The sequence below is a fragment of the Myotis myotis genome, unplaced genomic scaffold (assembly GCF_014108235.1).
Source record: "Myotis myotis isolate mMyoMyo1 unplaced genomic scaffold, mMyoMyo1.p scaffold_m19_p_35, whole genome shotgun sequence".
Classification (NCBI taxonomy): Eukaryota; Metazoa; Chordata; class Mammalia; order Chiroptera; family Vespertilionidae; genus Myotis; species Myotis myotis.
The window spans coordinates 1,950,567-1,964,186 of NW_023416341.1; the positions used below are offsets into that span (position 1 = coordinate 1,950,567).

Sequence of the window (13,620 nt, forward strand, 5' to 3'; positions counted from 1 at the left end):
CATCCCTCCTCCCAAACTTTAATTATCTTTTTCTAAATGATAACGTGGTGTCCTAGCTGATTTAGCTCAGTGGATAGAGTGTCGGCCTGTGGACTGAAGGACCTTGGGTTCAATTCACATGCCCAGATTACGGGCATGATCCCCAGTAGGGGGGCATGCAGGAGGTAGCTAATCAGTGATTCTCATCATTGATGTTTGTATCTCTCTCTTCCTCTCGCTTCCTTTCTGAAAACAATAAAAAAAATTTTTTTTAAATGATAACATGGAAGGGAAGTTATATACTACCACAAAGGACCTACCTACCTGACCCCATCTTACCTTTCTGGTGTCAAAGACAGAACCGTGCCCCCAGCACACCAGACACCTTGATAATGGCAGCAAGTGGAGAAGCCCCTGAGTGAAGTTACCACTGTTTCCCAGCCATCTGTACGTCAAAGCTAAAGTCTTGTGCCAATGATATGGCAATGTGACTACAAATGCTTTTCAAAACAGTATAGAATTATCTGACAACTTACCTCAAAAACCGTCAAACTGTACATCATTACATAGTCATTCCTAGTGCTGGAGAGAAAGTACAGGCAGAATCTCCAGGCTCCTACTTGCTGGGCAAAGTTATTAAGAAGCTCCTCTGGAAAAGTTAAATAGCAACAAAAGAAGGCTATGAAAATATATAAAATTAATACAAGGCTGGGCTGTCTTATTTTTTAAAAATGTGCCACCCTCTACATGTGCTAATGTTGTCAAAACCAACTACAAAATCCAGCTTATTTTTCAACACAGAAAGGACAGACCATATTTTTCCAACTCTGAGATGACCATGAGCACTGCCAGTGTACTCAGGCATTTTAAAGTCAGTAAGCTTGCAATAGGCACTTTTTTCAGCAGAGAAACTTTAATTGTTCAAGTTCTTACTTAACCTAATGTGTGGATAGACAGTTATAAAAGTATCATTTCACCTTATAAATGATGGCTAATTGCTAACATCTTTCCTCTGGGGCAGGAGATATATCTATGGTGTCTCTGAATAATTTTAAGGGCAGTGTTTACTAACATACATTTCATTTTCAAAATGGAGCTATCAGCTATTTTGGAGATACCTTGTATATATCTCCCCACCACTCACTCACACTGTTCACACACACACAAAAAAAATGCTGGCTAGAGAAGTAGGAAAAAATTATAAACAAAGAATAGACAAAAATGCAAGTGAATGCAAGATGGCTAATTCTCTTCATTTGGTTTAGTTTTATTTTTAACTCCCAGCCAAAAAAGTAAAAAAGAGTAGCAATCATGGGAGATGCCAAGAACAGCCCTGTCCACATCAAATCAGTTAGAAATGGTTTCCTCCTCCTCGGGCTGCGGTAGCATCATCCAGGACCACAGACAGCAAGCATTACAAGTCTATCACCATGTTTCTGCACATGCTGCCCTCAGTCACCTTAACCTGCTGTACTGGTCATGAAATGTAACAGGAAAAGGCAACAACCCTGAGAGATTCTAGGAAACCCTTGGAAAAGCAGGAAGCACAGCAGCCCGTTCTAATCCTAAAGTCACTGCTCTGCTAGACCCTAGGACTTAGGCTACATGCACGAAGGCAGGCTCATTACAAATTCCATAAAAGGAAGCTGATGACCTGTTCTTATAATCAAATAAAAATTCCTATGAATCCCAGAGGTCAAGTCAAACCGAAGAGAATGAGCTCTGGCTGGAAATGAGGAACTCAGGGTTCTGTTCTAGAACTTGCCACTAAATCACTGAGTCTGATCCCTAGAGAATTGCTGCTCCTCTATGATGCTTCAGGTTTGTCTCTCAAGGTTCCCTACTGACAGCTCTCTCTAGAGCACTAATAACACACCTTTGGTAGCGAGTGGGCGGCGCCTTTCTCCCACCCAGCTAGGTGCACCTTTAGTTCATTCTAAGATATGAAAAAGGAAACAAGTGGTTCCAGCCCACATTGGAATGAAGCTGAACTAAGACACACCCGCTCTATAGAACCAAACCCCTGATTCCTCTCACCTTTCATTTAAATTAGACATTTATAGCATCTGGTTATTTAATTAAGATTAGAATACAAACATGTTCCAAAGGTTCTACTTTTCATTCATGAATGCTGAAGGTGAGCAATATTTGCTTTGCAAACCAAAAATTAATAGAAAAACCAAAAGCAATTCAAGTATGAGTGAAAAACAGATTTCAGAGAAATTAGTATTGAACTATAGTAGACTGTATAAGGGAAAGATCCCTTACCTTCTTTGGTAAAAATCACCAGTGATGTTTTCACTATAAAGTACTTTAATAGCATAAAAGCAACAGGGATCACTCTGGGGGCAGGAGGAGGGTCGGGCTAACTGCGTAATACGAGGATCTAGGGAAGCAAGCAAAGTGAATCCTTCGAGCCAAATGCCTCCTCAGCTACGGGGCTCCGCTTCTGTCAGGACTCCTTGTTTAGAAACGCTCTGGTTCTCTAATCCTCAGAAAAGAAAGGGCAAGCCCAAAAGAGAACACCACGTTTAAAATTAAGAGATAAAAAGTTAGCATCTACCAGGAGCTGACGTGATGCTCAAAGGATGCAAAGGGAAATGGGCTCTAGTCAAAGCCGTACTGGCGACCTCGAAATCCAAACTCCAATCAAGCTTCGGACAAAAGGCGAAACTCAACCAGAATCAGCCATAACACTTAACTTGTCAACGTGTCAGAGAAGCCTAATGGGACAGAGAAATGGGCCTCCACAGAATTCCACATAAAGACCTCCACGGAGGTAAAAGCAATGAATGTAAGGTCAGTACAAACATCCAAGGGAAAAACCCTTTAAGTTTGAATAGAGAAAAATTTTTCATTTTCAAGTTCAGGGTTTAACTGAGGCCTGGGAGGAAAAAGGATTATACTTTGACCATAGAGCAACATGTCCCTGAGACAGAGATCTGATATCTGTATACACTTCTAGTTTAAAGTACACTTTAAAGAATATTGTTCATGTCAATGAATATAAAATCAAAGAGGTTCTAAAAGGCACTGAGGTTCCCTAAAAACCTGAGGTAAATACCTACACCTCTCTGTTGTCTGAAGTCTTCATTCATAAAAACTTGCAGAAAGGGTGGGATAACAGAAATAAGGAAATGGAGATAAGGAAAAAGAAGCAAGAAGCCCCCAGAGGTAAGACCAGTTTAAGGATCTCTGGGCACTAGATGAGGTTTAGATTAGACATCTACACACCAAAAATTTGTTCGCTTTAACATTTCTTTGAATTTTTTTTAAATTAATACTTACAGGCTTCTTATAAAGTTCAACACTGCTAAAATCAAGGACAAAGCAGGAGGGGGGTTTTCCCAGACTTTATCAAAAGAAAGAAAATCCATCACTGTGGATTACCGGGGGCTCCATGAACTATACTAGTACATAGCCCTTGCAGCTAGATTTGCAGACCTCACTGGCCACCAACCAGCAGAACCAGAGCCAAAAGAACAAGAACTTAAGGCAGTGATGGCGAACCTGTGACATGCGTGTCAGAGGTGACACACGAACTCATTTTTTTGGTTGATTTTTCTTTGTTAAATGGCATTCAAATATATAAAATAAATATCAAAAATATAAATCTTTGTTTTACTATGGTTGCAAATATCAAAAAATTTCTATAGGTGACACAGCACCAGAGTTAAGTTAGGGTTTTTCAAAATGCTGACACGCCGAGCTCAAAAGGTTCACCATCACTGACTTAAGGAGTAACATTCAGGCTTGACAAGCCAAGGCTACCAACTCTCCCTCCCCACTGGGGCTTTTCCATTACAAATGACTACAACTCAACACTTCACTTACCTATCTCACGTTTTCTCTCATTGGTTGTACAGTCATGAAAAAACTCTGTCATCAGACTTTCCAATGCCCTGAGGGAGGTTTCTTCAGATGCCTAACAAAAGAATTTGAAAAAATAAAATCAATAAACAGTAACTTTAGTTCTACTGTTCCTCAGTTTCTTCCAGGTCACATTCAACAGCAATAGCAATTTACTTCTTGAAAACATCTTGGTTCAACATTCTTCAAATATATGGTATAAGCCAGAAAAACAAGGGAACTTTCCAACTGGCTTGAAACCAAAGGTTTTAGTATACTCCATAAATTCATGCTACAGTGCAATTGGTTTTCAATTATTTATGCTAATAAAAAAAGAAGCAAATCATTCAAAATTTAATTCTGGAAACATATTGAAAGCAAATTAACAGCCCACGGCCCTGACTGAATAGGCAGTGTTAAGATATTCAGGTTAGGGTTCCCTATAGACTACGCCCCATGTCTGCATAACCTGGATTCAGAGAAATTGTAGTTAAACTGCTACATGGATTCTTGGGGTTTTGCAGGTGCTTCAATTCAAGAGTCACACATCCTGTCAATCTCAATCTCACATGAGCAGCCAACAGAGATTAAGGTGCAGTAAGAGCCAAGCTGAGCAGGAACTCAAAATTAGAGAGCACCTCCAATCACAGACCCACAGAGAGAGCCAGACTCTCAGCAAAGCGGCTTGGGTGGAGAATGGGAGGAGAGGGCTCAAGACTCCAAAGTTCGCCCACCCCCTCTTTCAAACCCACTTCCTCTTCTCTCGCACCAGTTGCAGCAGCAGAATTTGAGTCAACACTCCTTCACACAGCCCATCTGCAAAAAGTGAGCATTCCCACACCATCCGAATCCTCACTGGCATTAATCTTCCCAGAGATAATCAAGAGCCAACAGCAGTTCTGGTTGCTTAATTCTCTCTTAATTCCCATCTTCCCACCCACCTTCCCCCTACTTCATTTCCCACATCCTCTCCATTGCAGGGGTCCTCAAACTACGGCCTGCGGGCTACATGCAAATACAAATATTGTATTTGTTCCCGTTTTGTTTTTTTACTTCAAAATAAGATATGTGCAGTGTGCATAGGAATTTGTTCAGGTTTTTTTTTAAACTATAGTCCAGCCCTCCAACGGTCTGAGGGACAGTGAACTGGCCCCCTGTTTTAAAAAGTTTGAGGACCCCTGGCCCAGAGAGTAAAAGCTGACTTAGAAAAACTACGCTTTAAAAGAAGTCAATATTCAAATGTGTTATGTATCAAACTGTAATATTACTAGAGGCCTCCACTTGGTAACTGACTTTTCAGGAGACTGGAGAACTTGGGCCATCTCCCTGGATAAACCAGCACATCTTGCAATGAGTACTAATTACCGAAGCTAAATCAGGCTTGCACCAGCCCATCTACATCAACTGGCACATGTGAGCACACAACACAGTACACGAGAGCCACGTTCAAGCAGTGTCAGGCATGCTGTCCCTCTCCTGCTGCGGTCATGATCTGATGGCTGTGCAATGACACCTGAATTTTGACATGCTAAGTGATGACAAGAATTTTCTCATCTGAATTTTATAAAATATCCTTAGATTGCAAGTTAAACTGAAAAGCTACAAAATTTTCTCAAATGTAGAAATAACTAGAACGCAAGACTAAAGACTGCAATCTTTTTAACCCATTTCATGTCTTGGGTGTGTTTTTTTTTCTTTATTGATTAAGGTATTACATATGTGTCCTTATCCCCCCCTTGACCCCCAATCCCCTGGGGTTTTTTTTTTATATATTTTTATTGATTTTAGAGAGAGGAAGGGAGAGGGATAGAGAGATAGAAACATTGATGAGAAACATCAATCAGCTTCCTCCTGCACGCCCCCTACTGGGAATCGAGCCTGCAACCAAGGTACATGCCCTTGACAAGAATTGAACCCGGAACCCTTCAGTCCGCAGGCCAAGGCTTTATCCACTGAGCCAAATCAGTTAGGTCCCATTTCAGGTTTTTGTGGTGATCAAACCAGCCTCATTGATGGCTATGTAATGACAACTGACTTGCAAAGTAAAATTCAAATTTCCAAAATGAGTTTACATATTAAAAAAAATGTTTGGTCTGTTTCATAAATTGATTTGGTGCACCATTTCATTTGAAAAAAGGAATTAGCTATTTTTAAAAAAGTTTATGGGAATATTTAAAAGAATCAAAGGAAAAATCTCACATGTCAAAGTAACTTACTGACAAAAAATAAAAATAAATATAACTCAAGAGATATTTGTTGAACTAAAGTCAGTTATTCAGTTAAATAGTTCTTCTGGAGCCAAAATGGATTCCTGAAAACTAAGGACACATCTTCCAATGACACCTGCTCCACAACTTTTTCTCATAGTGATCATTTTAGAGTAGATCCTGGGGGAAAACCTGAGCTCATCACATTCAGGTAACCCCAACCTCCAAGGTTTATTTCATACTGGTTCTTAAGGCACAAGTTTGTGCACTTGACAACTACTGGTCCTGCATTAAAAGGCTGTTGGGGCAAGTTCCTCACAATCTTCCCAAAGAATCCAACTCTATCTCTACTCCCATCCAGCCTACCTTCCCTGCTCCAACCCAAAAAAGCTAGCATTCCAGCAGAAAGCAGAAAGACAAAAGTATCCACAAGGGTCACAGGATGGATGCTCCCACCAAATGATGGTTCATGGAAAAGGAAACTGTAACCAAATCTGGTGTTTCTCAACTAAAACAAATAATGTGCTACTTGCATTTCAATCATGGTCTATAACTGCAATACTAATAACCTACCCCAGTAGGTCTTATGAGGATCAAATGAAATGATCTATGAAAGCTCTAGCAGCGGTTCTCAACCTGTGGGTCACGAACAATGAAAATACATCCTGCATACCAGATATTTACATTATGATTCATAACAGTAGCAACATTACAGTTATGAAGTAACAACGAAAATAATTTTATGGTTGGGGGTCACCACAACATGAGGAACTGTATTAAAGGGTCGCAGCATTAGGAAGGTTGAGAACCTAAGGAATGATCTAATTCCTAGCTATGGCTGCTATCATTTTTATTTGGTTTTAGATAACAAATGAACATAGTCCAAAACAAAACAACAGAAGTGGTCAGAACTACTTTGAAACTGGAGATTCATGCCCTCGGGCTGCAGGGCTTTTCCAACTGGATTTCAAAATGAAACTTTGTAAGGAAAGGAGGCTGAGACTTTGCCAAGGTCAACAATCAAAATAGAGATGTAAAAACAAAAAACATGTTCAAGACACACAACTGGTTGAAGGATAGTAGAAAATTCTCCCCATTTGGCAAGAAGGCTGTTCAAGCAGGTGGTGAAGCCAGAATCCACACTGCACGTGGTTAAGGAATTAATAGCAATTAAAGATGTGGTCCTATTCCCCAGACTACACTTTCAAGTAATAATGGGATAAAGATCACAAAACAAAGAACAAGTGCCATGCTATGGTAAGAAGAGGCTTCAATTCCCAAGGCTACTCAAACACTGCCCTGACAAGTTCACGAAGAACACTGAGGACTCCGATACACCCGACTGCTTCCCAGAACTTGAAGAACTAAGGTCAGATAAGATTAGCCTCAAAACAAGTCAGACATTCATGCAAAAAAATTCCACTTGGATTATAGACAGAAAATTTGAGAGGTAAAACAACAAAGTTTCTGAAAGAAAACATAGAACATCTTCATGACCCTGGGGTAGGAAAACTCTATAACCAAATCTGAACAGGACATATAAAAGCACTAAACATAAAGGAAAAGACTGATAAATCTAAATGTTCATCGCTCAGTGACTGAGCGTCAACCTAGGAACCAGGATGTCATGTTTCCATTCCCGGTTAGGGCACATGCCCAGATTGCGGGCTCGACCCCCAGTAGGGGGCGTGCAGGAGGCAGCCAATCAATGATTCTCTCACCACTGATGGGTGTTTTTTTCTACCTCTCTCTCCCTCTCCCTTCCTCTCTGAAATAAAAATATATTTTTTTAAAAATGTTCATCAGATGGCACAACAAATAGTTCCACCAAATGGGAGAAGATCTTTTCAATACAGGCAACAGAGAACTCCCATCAGTGTGCAGCACGTCCTGGAATAACATTCTTTGTTCAACATGGTTTTGTTAAAACATTGCCAAGATGGATTAGTAACTTCACTCTAGTTTATATCAATTAGCCTGCGGTAAAACAGGTTTCTTTATACAGTGTTTCACTTAAAGTCACAGAATCTATGGAAGAGATCAAGTGAAGACTTCAAATCAATAAGGAAAAGACAAATAACTCAATATTTTTGACAGGCAAATAGTTATAAAAGGGTATTCAAAAGGCCTATACATAACGTAAGTGCTAAACCTCATTAGTCATCAGGGAAATTCAAATTGAAAACAACAAGACAGTGCTACTCATCCACAAAAGGCTAAAATTCAAGACAGTCACAAGTGTTAGTTAGTAAGGATGGTGAGCAACTATAATGTGCATATACTGCTCCTGGCAGGAGAAAACACTCATTTACCCACGTTGAAAAACCATTTTGCAGCTGAGCACATACATGCTCTTTAACTGCAATTCTATTCCTTGATAACACATCCAACAGAAATTTGTATACCACCACCACCACCACCCGCCAAAAAAGGGGGGAAAGTGCACAAATGTTCACAGCAGGCACCGTTACTCAGGATATCCAAAGAAGTCAAAAGAGCCCTAGCTGATTTGGCTCAGTGGATAAAGTGGCGGCCCTTGGATTAAAGGGTCCTGGGTTCGATTCTGGTCAAGGTCACATACTTCCCCTGCAGGCTCGATCCCTAGCCCAGGGCCATGTGCGGGAGGCAACCAATTGATGTGTCTCTCTCACATCGATGTTTCTCTGTCTCTTCCACTCTCTTTCTAAGAAAAAATAAAAAAATTAAAAATTAAAAAGAAGTCAAAAGAATCTAAATGTCCATCACAAGTGGAATCCTATCTAATAAAAGAGTAATATGCAAATTGACCATCACTCCAACACACAAGATGGCCATAAGATGGCCTGCAGGGGAGGGCAGTTGTGGGCGATAAGGCCAGCAGGGGAGGGCAGTTGGGAGGGACCAGGCCTGAAAGGGAGGGCATTGGGGGAGACCAGGCCTGCAGGGGAGGACAGTTAGGGGTGACCAGGCCAGCAGGGGAGGGTAGTTAAAGGCAATCAAGCCAGCAGGGAAGCAGTTAGGCGTCGATCAAGCTGGCAGGGGAGTGGTTAGGGGCAATCAGGCAGGCAGGCAGGCGAGCGGTTGGGAGCCAGCAATCCTGGATTGTGAGAGGGGTCCCAGATTGGAGAGGGTGCAGGCGGGGCTGAGGGACACCCCCCCCTTCGCCGTGTATGAATTTTTGCACCGGGCCTCTAGTGGATATATAAATTATGGCTTATTCACCAGAATACTATAAGACAACAAGAATGAATGAATACTGCTATATGCGATAACATGGATGAATTTCAAACACACTGTTGAATGAAAAGAAGACAAAACATTCTTCATTATTCATTTGTTAATTTTCAAAAATAAGCAAAACAAATCTATGGTGGTATAATCAGAACAGTGGTTACCTTTGGAAGGAGGGATTCTGGGATGCTAGTGATACTGTATTTTCTTCATCTGAGTGCTAGTTACACAAGGATATTTGCTTTACAGCAGGGGTCCTCAAACTACAGCCCGCGGGCCACATGCAAATACAAATATTGTATTTGTTCCCGTTTTGTTTTTTTACTTCAAAATAAGATATGTGCAGTGTGCATAGGAATTTGTTCATAGTTTTTTTTTTAAACTATAGTCCGGCCCTCCAACGGTCTGAGGGACAGTGAACTGGCCCCCTGTTTAAAAAGTTTGAGGACCCCTGCTTTACAGTATAATTTGTGCACTTTTCTGTAAGTACACATACACAATTTTTTAAAACTTAATGTTATACCTATTTTTAACATTCTGGCTGGTATTTTCAGACTCTGAACTTAAAAACTGTGTTTTTCCTCTATTAGCACAACTATTAAAATAAATTTGGGGGCCTGTAGGTAAAGTCTGAGCATGGGACTCCTGGATTCCTAGGAACCACCACCTATTTGTCTGCAGAGATGTCAGGGTGGCAGCACAAAGTATTACAATCCCATAAGCCTATGCTTTCCCAAAAGTTAACTTGGCTTCACTCAATAATCTGGCCAGGATGATGAGTTAAACTTGGCTCAGAATATACTCTTGGAGAGCCAAGCATATATCTAAAATAAACCAAACTTTTCTGTTCCAGAGGTTTCAACTGTGCCTGCCTTAATTTTATCTGCTCCTTTTACTGCATTGCTCATGGCTCAGCAATTCAGAGACCTCTATTACCGACTCATTTATTATAGAACTAACTACCAAGTCAACCAATACCCATAACCATCTAATAAATTATAAGAAAAACTTAAAAGAAGAGGAATGTCACATAATGTGAAACCTTCTTTGACTCTTCCCAAATCCTCTATGCCAACAATGAACGCCATCAGGTCTGATGCTTGCTTGACACTATTTATTTCTTAGACTTTTATCTTTCCCTCACCACTACCAGGCCCTAACCACCTCCTGCCTAGATTACTATTTCTTTTACCTGGTCACCTTGAGATGTCAGCTTTCCCAATTCTAATCCAATCTGTACTTCACCACCAGATAAACTCTCATAAATATAGACTTTCTGCCACAACTACTCTATTTCTAGCTTTGAAGAGCCTTTAAATCTGGGTGACTGAGAAACTCAGCTATTCTATTCATTCAACAAATAAGTTCAATATGCACTAAGTAACTGATACTGCATTTAGCCCCTGAGATACAAAGATGAGTAAGACTGTCCTTGACTTCAAAGAACTGAGGTGGCCTCGGGGGAGAAGGGTAGGGTCTATGAATAAAAAGCAGAATATGATGGTGTACATACTATAGTGGTGACATACACATAAACTGCCTCAGGAGCCCAATGAGAACCAACTCTGAGGGAAATGGGAAAGCTTCAACAGAAGTGATAGTATACTTTGGATTTTGAAAAATGCAGAGAAGTGTACTAGGAAGAAAAAAAAGGAAAGAATGCCTGATTCACCATTACTCACCCCAGGAAGCCATCACTCAGTCTGACCATTCACAGTCTCACAGCAAATCCCCATTCTGCATTGTTCCTGGGTGTGCAATGCATAGTTCAACCTTGATGCAACTTCTTACTAAGGATCCCTTCTCTGTTTTCATCTCTTTGTTTCTGTCCTGTAACCAGCTTTGCCCGTGGCACTGTTCTCTGCTCGTTTCTGAATGGCACAATTAAACAGCACAGGCTCTGGTGTCCAGTTCCTTGGGTTCCAATCAGAAAGTACCTCACCCTTGGCCTAGTTATTTAATCTATCACTCTTTTTCCTCTTGTGCACAAGGGGGATAATAAAGGAACCTAACACATGCGGCTGTTCTGAGAATTAAATGAAATAATTGATATAAAGCACATAGTCAACATAATACAAGAAATAAAGTAGGAGCTGAAAGTCTTATCTGCAACTGTTAATACCTCATAGATATTAGAACATAAACTGGAAAGAACTGCCTTTACGTCTGTATTTATACCATCAGGTAAGAGACTGGTGCTCAAATACTTTAGACCAAATTCACGAGTTAAAAAAACAAACAAGTAGACCATTAGTATCATTCTTAATTTCTCAGAAATACTAGTAATCCACTAAATTCAAGATACATATGACTGTTTAAATTTCCCCTTTAGGAATTCTGATTGTAATGACCTTTGCTCAGAAGCATTCAATGAACATGATTTGAAAAACAGGAGACTACTAATAATTTATCCTTAAAAAACAACAAGACTACAGTTGGAAAATGCGGTGTTTTGTCCCTTAAAATAAGGTATCTAGATGACAGTTTTCTGATTGAATCTGTAATGTTTTTGCCAAATTGGTTCTAAAACACCCTTTTACAAAATTGGTATTTGAGAGAGAAAAATGACTTTTTTTAAAAGAAACTTTAATTAAGCTTTGTGCCACCTTTTAAAGCATAACTTTTACAAAATTGGTATGGGGGGGGGGGGGATGACTTTTTTTTTTTAAAGAAAGTTAAGCTTTTTGCCACCTTTCCATGAGCCACATTTTGTATATCCTACAAGGAGGTGTATCATGTGGGCCTCCTGTATTCAGTTTCATGGGCTCCTTGATACCAACCTAGCATCCCAGAGTCCCACTGTAATATTGTGGCATATCTAGAACAATTTTATGACTCTATTTGCTACTATATAAAGGTTTCTTAGAAAAGTGATTCTATACTAGATGCTGACCACGGTTAAAAAGTATGGAGAACATACCTGATGTGTTACAACAGATGCCATTAGCAAAGAAATTCAATTTCATATAAACTGTCTATAGAAGCTAACAGGATTACCATGGATATCTAAACAAAAGAACACTCTCATTCTTCCTTACTCTTCACCACTGCAAAGAAAACTGACGAGGAAAGAAACCTCTTTGGCCGTTAGGCCTGCATATGAAGTATGATATGAAATACTAAGCTTAAAATAGCACACAATGGGAATCAATGTGACATCTATCCATCCCCTTCTGAAGCAGGCTCAAAACACTAGGAAGAAGGAAAGTACAAGGTAGCCCCAGTGAGAAGAACGATAATCTTCTTGCCCTAGCTGATTTGGCTCAGTGGACAGAGTGTCAGCCTGCGGACCATAGGGTCCCAGGTTCAATTCTGGTCAAGGGCACATACTTCGGTTGCAGGCTCCTCCCTGGCCTGGGCCCTGGTCGGGACTCATGCAAGAGGCAACCAACCGATGTGTTTCTCTCACATCGATATTTCTGTCTGTCTTTCCCTCTCTCTTCCACACTCTAAAAATCAATGGAAAAATATCTTCGGGTAAGTATAAAAAAACACACAAGTCTTCCCATTTTTTCTGTCACTGCTCTTGTTTCTTAAACTGTATGTAGATACTGTCCTTAAAAAACAAACTGCTCTTGTGTCTCAAACTGCAGATACTGTCCTTTAAAAACAAACAAAAAAAGAAATAACTAAACACATCATGATGAAGTAGACACCTCACTTTATTTCTCTTAAAGCAAACTGGTGAAACCAGTTGAATCTTCAAAGTCTAGCACTCAGAAGTGTGGTCACTGAAACCCTGGGACATTGAATGACTTACTCAAAAGTACACTGCTTGCCCTGGCCGGTGTGGTTCAGTTGGTTGGGCCAACCCAAAGGGTTGAGGGTTTGATTCTAATCAGGGCACATACCCAGGTTGTAGGTTCAATTCTCAATCAGGGTGCATATGGGAGATAATCAATCAATGTTTTTCTCTCACATCAATGTTTCTCTCTCTCTCTTCCCCCCCCCCCAAAATCAATTTTTTTAAAAAGTGCACAGCTAGTGACAAGCCAACAGACTTTAAGATTTGCCTCAGTCTGTTGTGACAGAGAGGTAGAGGCAAGGTTAAACAGAGAGGAGACTGAGTATAGATACACAGCTGACCCTTGAACAATGTGGTAATTAGGGGCACTCACTCCCAATACAATCAAAAATCTGCACATAACTTCTAACTCCCCAAAAACTTAACTACTAATACCCTACTGTTAACCAGAAGTCTTACCAAGAACAAAGTCGATTAACACATTTTTATGTTAAATGTATTATATATATTGTATTCTTACACTAAAATAAGCTAGACAAAAGACAATATTAAGAAAATCATGAGAAAATACCTGTATTTTATGCATTCATGACCTACCTTTTTCTTAATTTAAATAATGCTAAGTTACAC

General features: G+C 40.1%; 1 protein-coding gene across 5 annotated transcripts in view; it reads right to left on the reverse strand.

The window, feature by feature from the left end:
• The window catches only part of XPO6 (exportin 6), a 131,155-nt gene that overhangs the window by 85,823 nt on the left and 31,712 nt on the right, over positions 1-13,620 (reverse strand). For 3 of the 5 annotated variants that reach the window (XM_036303152.1, XM_036303149.1, XM_036303150.1), the window contains exons 2-3: positions 3,814-3,904; positions 516-628 (exon numbers count right to left, since the gene is read on the reverse strand). In XM_036303152.1, the coding sequence (XP_036159045.1) occupies positions 516-628; positions 3,814-3,904 (204 nt within the window). Of the gene's footprint in view, positions 1-515; positions 659-3,813; positions 3,905-13,620 lie in introns of all 5 variants that reach the window. The other 2 variants (XM_036303147.1, XM_036303148.1) reach the window with 1 other exon arrangement.